Source organism: Tupaia chinensis, unplaced genomic scaffold (genome assembly GCF_000334495.1).
Source record: "Tupaia chinensis unplaced genomic scaffold, TupChi_1.0 Scaffold149383_1, whole genome shotgun sequence".
In the NCBI taxonomy this organism is placed as follows: Eukaryota; Metazoa; Chordata; class Mammalia; order Scandentia; family Tupaiidae; genus Tupaia; species Tupaia belangeri.
The window spans coordinates 2,955,449-2,961,233 of record NW_006209227.1 but is presented as its reverse complement, the minus strand read 5'-3'; the positions used below and the strand labels follow the sequence as shown (position 1 = coordinate 2,961,233).

General features: G+C 58.4%; 1 protein-coding gene across 5 annotated transcripts in view; it reads left to right on the top strand.

Moving 5' to 3' along the window:
* The window catches only part of USP40 (ubiquitin specific peptidase 40), a 102,240-nt gene extending 97,476 nt beyond the window's left edge, over window positions 1-4,764 (top strand). For 3 of the 5 annotated variants that reach the window (XM_014585253.1, XM_006171153.2, XM_027769356.1), the window contains 2 exons: window positions 1,530-1,624; window positions 3,264-4,764. In XM_014585253.1, coding sequence (XP_014440739.1) covers window positions 1,530-1,624; window positions 3,264-3,375 — 207 coding nt within the window. In that variant the 3' untranslated portion in view covers window positions 3,376-4,764. Of the gene's footprint in view, window positions 1-1,485; window positions 1,625-3,263 lie in introns of those variants that run through there. The other 2 variants (XM_014585252.1, XM_014585255.2) reach the window with 2 other exon arrangements.
* The last annotated feature ends 1,021 nt before the right edge of the window (window positions 4,765-5,785 follow it).

Sequence of the window (5,785 nt, the reverse complement as noted above, 5' to 3'; positions counted from 1 at the left end):
AGAGTGAAGGCAGAGGAGTACCACGGAGTCAGTGCAACAGTCTCCTCTAGGCAGGTGGCACCCACACAATCTCATAGGGTTTTTCCTTTTGAAGCAAACGTTGTGGAAGGCCGTGTGCCGAGCACCGTAGGCTGAGCGCTAGCATGCAGCCCTCCTATTCGGTCACTGGCACAGAGATGTTTGCACAACGTGTTTCAACCCAGCGGGGCACTGAGAGGCAGCCAGCCCTCAGCCACTCAGTCATGGAGGTTCTGACCATGACAGTAAGGCGTGACTCCAGCCAATCTCAAATCCACACGAAGAAGGTGGCCAGTAACCTGGGAGCCCTAAATAGGACCCAGCAAGCCCTTGGAATTCTTTCCCTGACACACCTGACTTCCTGGGTACATCTTTCAATTCATTAGCACCCAGACCCAGGGAGGCCGCCTCCGTGTGGGTCATAGAGGGAAGCTACATTTGTCATAAATAACCACCATGTAAAACTAGCCGCACCTCTCAGCAAGGGAGGAAGCTGGACCACTAAGTGGAACTTACTCGTAAGCAGCCTGTATTTGTCAAGCCCTGGGGTAAAGGCCGAAGGAAATTCCCGAGAACTAAGTGGCGGGCGCCTTACTGAGGCGCAGGGTTAGCCATAGAAACCGCAGGCGGAAATAGTCCAGCAGCTCGTATAGAACAGCTGTGTCTCCAGCTGAAGGCCTGGGGGTCAGAGTGGGTGCTTTCTGCTCTGGCTCCCTCAAGCCCTCTGTGGGGCTCCTCAGTGGAAGTATTTGTAGTGCAGGGCAGAGGTCAAATGACTGAAAATCTGTTTCCCTTATGAAGCTTTTCCTGCCCCCCCCATCTTATTTTCATCAAGCATTGTAATGCTTTTATCAATGATTAATTTAGCTTATATAAAACTGGGACCAGCAGATGGCGTAATGGTAATGTTGCTGGACTCCCATGTAGTCAACCATGGTTCGAGTCCCAGACCCAGCAGCTTAAAACTCACACCGGGCGTGTGTGGCGTGTGTGCCTGAGACACTGAGAGGAGAATGGAGAAGAAGGGATTGCGGCATGGCCATCCTTCTTGGGAGAGTAATTTCTTGCTTTCTTTCTCTTTTGGCAAGCACATGTGCCTCACAGCAAAAATATCTCTAAAAAAGTTTAAAAAAACCACACAACTGATTATCTCCTTTTGTCAATTTACATATTTTTTAAAGAGGTTTTTGCTATAGGGCGCGTGCGCTCACCAGAAAGACAGAGAGAGACAGAGAGACAGAAAGCGAGAAATCACCCCCCAGGGGGGATGGCCATGCCGCAATCCCTTCTCCCCCATTCTCCTCTCGGGATCTTGGGTATGCACACACACGCGTCTGGAGTGAGTTTAAGCCACCGGTTTCGGAACTCAAACCACAGTCAACTACATGGGAATCCGGTGACAGAGCCATTATGCTAACTGCTGGTCCCAGTGTATAGTTTTTAAAACATCTTTTAAACGTTGGCTAGAAAGATGTCTGGAAACACTGCTGACTGATGATGTTGAAACACAGAATCTCCTGGTTGACGAGGACGACGACTTCAGTACAGTCAGAGACGACATTGGGAAAGAAAACCAAAAGCAACGCGCAGTGGGGAGAAAGAAAAGGTAATTATTCGAGTTTCCACTGGAGATGCCATGCGTAGCCTCTAGGGGGCGCTCTGCTCTTTCTCCTGCTCAGACACTGCTGTGGGGTTCTGCTTGGTCAGGGCACTGCAAAGCCGGCAGTGGGGGGTCTCCTCCACACCCACACTTGGACACCTTACGGAGACTGCCTGCTCCGAGCATTCTGTGGAAGGAAACGTGGACACCAAGTCATCGTGAGGGTCCTCCCCTGCTCTGCCTTCTCCCGACAGGCACTTTGCACTGGCCGCCCTCCTTTGTCCGTTTCCTGGGCCTTTTTGTTTGGATTCCACCTCTCTTGGTGTCTGTCTTCCACGACCCTGAGTTCCTGCCCACCCTTCTCTCCTGGTAGGCTTGCTGACCCACCTCCTCCAGGGCGTCCCCAATACAGGTGTGTTGCAAGCTCCTCTCAAGCCCCTGGCCACCACTGGCTGCTCCCTATAGGGGCCCTTCCTCTGTCCTCTGTCTCCGCCTTACCCCTTCAAGCCATCTCCACTTTGGGGAGTCAGAACCCCCACCCCCAGGCCACACCCGCCTACCAGCCTCTCCACTAGGACATCTCACAGGGACTGCCAAGGTGTGAGGTTCCCTGGGCTGTCCCGGCCCACCCCACCTCTCCCCACCCTGGCCGAGGGACATCTCTGCGTGGCCATGCCAGAGGCCCTCTGGCGCCCCCCCATACACACTTGGCCTCAGTAACCCTGGCTCTCCCTGCGGCAGCCTCCCTCCTGTCCTAGCTGCCTCTGCCCTGGTGGGTTTTATCCTCTTCACCCAAACCCCTGCAGCAGCCTTCAGCCCCCCTCCTGGTCTACATCCCCCCTCAGGTGCCAACTTGCCAGGCAGCGAGGGGAGTGGCATGGTGGACAGGCAGGCAGGGCTGGCTGTGCAGGCCCCTGTGGCTGTGTGGTTAGGGTTTGGAGTGGGACTGACGTGACTGTCTCCTGCTCACTGAGACCTCCTGTACCCTCCCACTAAGAGATGCTCTTCCCACGGGCCCAGGCCTGGGCACCGTGGGCTGGCTCCATAAGCACCCAGGGGAGGGCGCCCCGCACATGTAAGCACAGTGGAGACCACTCCTGGGGGCTCCGAGGGCCGCTCTTGGGACCTGGCTGAGAGCAGAGGAAGCCCTGCGTCATGCCCCACAGGCCAGGATGTTAAGGACTCACGGGGCCGCGCATTATGGGGCGCACTCCACGGTGTCCCGTGTGCCGAGTGCCACGCCTTGTGTGCTGCGTGGATGCTGCACCTTCGTTTGTTATTGCCAGGGGTCTCTCACGCTCATCAGGGTGATGGGGTCGGGAGAGCACCCCAATGGCCAAACTGCAGCCTGCTGCATGGGCCGGCTCCCTAACCCTCTAGGCCCGGGTCCAGCCTAACCTCAGTTTGAGGCTGCTGTGGGAGACCCTCCCTCCTGGCAGGTGGGAAAAGCCAGGAGTCTGGCATGTGTGGTGGCCATGGGGAGCCCAGACCTCACCCTCAGGGACCTGCTAGTGTGAGGAGGGTAGCGGGCACTGGGCAGTTTCAAAATACCCGTGAAAATTGCAAACACATGTCTCTGGGACCTGTTCTAACTTGACTCCTACAAACTGGATGAAGTAGTCAGCGACAACCCTTGTCCCCACAGCCGGGAAGTCTCACGTGTGCAGAGCAGCGACACATTTCCCAGTCCGGAGACACCTGCGCGGCCTCGAGGACCGGAGGCTTCTCTTTCCATCCACGTCGGGAGTTTCCGATAGCACCGGGTTTGTGTCTGACCCGCAGCTTGCCTGCTAGCTCCAGGCCCCAGAACCTGCTCACCAGAGCAGTCATCTCAGGTCAGGCAGGGGCTCAGCAGGCGTTGCCCCCGACGTGGCCGCCTCGCACATGTCGTCTGTGGGAGCTCTCACTTGCCCCAGCTGCCCGGGTCTTTTTATTTTTAGAGCAATTTTTGCAATAGGGCAGGGCGTGCTCGCCAGTGAGAGCTCCCCCAGGGCGGGATGGCCATGCCGCAGTCCCTCCTCCATCCTCTCTGGATTTGAGGCAGCCATGTAGGGAGTTGGGGGTGCCAATACCACCTGCTGCCCCCAGCCCACTGTTAAAAACCGGACAGGTGTGCAGACTGCAGTGAGTGCAGCAGGTACCCTCCGTCTGCCCAGGTGGCTTGCACCAGCACTGCTTCCCTTGCTGTTCGGGTGGCAGTCACTGCCCACAGGCTGTGGTCGCTCCTGCCAGGCGGCTGGGGACTCAACTTCGTCCTGCGTTGTCCTCGCTAGAGCCAAGGTCCTGAAGCGTCAGCCGAGCCCCAGGGATGCCAGTGCTGGGACGTGACCTACGGCGCCTCAACCTCATCCCCTGGGCCCCTCGGGGAGCCAGGGCTGAGTGGTGACCATGTGGCAGGCCCCCTTTGCCCTGCAGGCCTGGCGGACCCTCAACCCAGGCCACTGCTAGAACATACACTGGGACTGGTTGATTTCCTTCTGGCTTAACCGAGGCAGCTGCTCAGTTGCATGGCCTCCACCGATGTGTTCTTGACATGCATAGCGACCCACGTGCCCTTGAGCAGGCGGAAGACACCAGGATGGTGGGCCTCCTGCCTGGGGATGCGCAGTCTTGCCCAGAACCCGTGAGTTCCCAGCAGCCCATGTCACCGGCCCTGCCCTCCCCAGCAGCGTGGCTGTCTTCTGTCGCTGATGCCGCAGCGACCCACTGTCCCCGTCTAGCTCTGTCCAGAGAAGCTCGTTTCTGGCCCCGCGTCTGAGCCCAGGTGACAAGCTGGGTTCAGCACAGGCAGTCACGGGCTGCTTTGGGGTTCAGACTGCATTGCTAGGGATATATGTGGAGAGGTCATGGTGACCCCAAAGCTGCCTGCCCTGCCGTGTAGACACCGGTCTGTGATCGATCTCAGTGCACCTTCGGCCCAGCTCAGGCTCGGGAATTGAGCACCAAGACGTTGCTTTGTAGAACCACAGCCCCCAACTCTGAACAGATGAGGTGGGCGGGCAGCCTGCCGTGGCCTGTGCCTTCCATTGCCCCTGCCCTTTGCCCCTTCCTAGCAAGGTTTTTTTAATTGGGGGAACAGAATGGGTTATATGGGGAGAAAGCTCTACGGTTTTGTTAAGGTAAAAATAAACAGTTTTCCAGTCGTGGGCCTGGGTCCCTGGGGCCTGCGACGCCCTGTCTCATGGAGGGAGGGAAGCTCCTGGTGCCAAACACAAGGCCATTGTGCGGCACCACAGGTGAATGCTGCTCAGGGAATGGCAGGTAGGTTTGGGTCCCCACTAGGTTCAGCTCCTGGGCAAATGGCACTGAAATCCAGAAAGCCAGGGAGCCGCCTTCTGGGGGAACAGGGCTGGCGGTGGGCTTGGGCTGCAGAAAACATTTACCCGACTGACACCCGGAAAGTGGGGGGGACAAAAATTACAGCTTCACAGATGTCGGGTTCCCTCTGGGGCAGGGCTCAGGACACAGGCGAGCCTGTCCTGGAAACTCGCTGGGCAGGAGAAAGCAGTGGCCTCCACTTGCAGCGAGGAAGAGCTGTCTCCAGGTCCTCTGTCCCCTGGGTCCCCCGAAAGCACAGGCGGCCTCTGCTCAGGCCACCATCCCAGGACAGCACAGCAAGTTGGCTGGGACCGTTCCCATGCAGGTGACTGACCCCAGCTCCGGCAGGCTGGGGCGAAACTCTCAAGTTCCCGCCTGGCTCTGAACGAGATCCCCAGGTCAAGCTTCCACCAGGCCAGACCCTGGACTCCCAAGGACAGTGGCGGGGCTTCCCAGCCGTGGTGCACCTTCCCCAGAAGCCAGGCGCCCCCAGCAGCTCATCCCACCCTGTCCCGGAGTGCCTCTTCCCAGGGGCCTGTGAGTCCTGGCCTCCACATCTGCAGGCCTCGCCACCAAAACGACAGCAGGGGCGAGTGGGCTGGTACCTCCTTGCCGGCTGTCACGGGCAAGTGGCCTCTAGAGCCTGCTTGGTCTGTGAAGTGTGGAGACCTCACAGGACTGATGGGGATTCGAGGAGGTAATACTCGTGTGAGGACTTAGGCCACAACTTGTCCTTAAGGTCTCACGAACACGCTGGCCACCAGCACCGTGACTGTCGGCGACCCAGACGCACTCTGCACTGCCTGCCCCCCCCCCCGGGGGCCCGTCACTGACCAGGGCGTCTGGGAA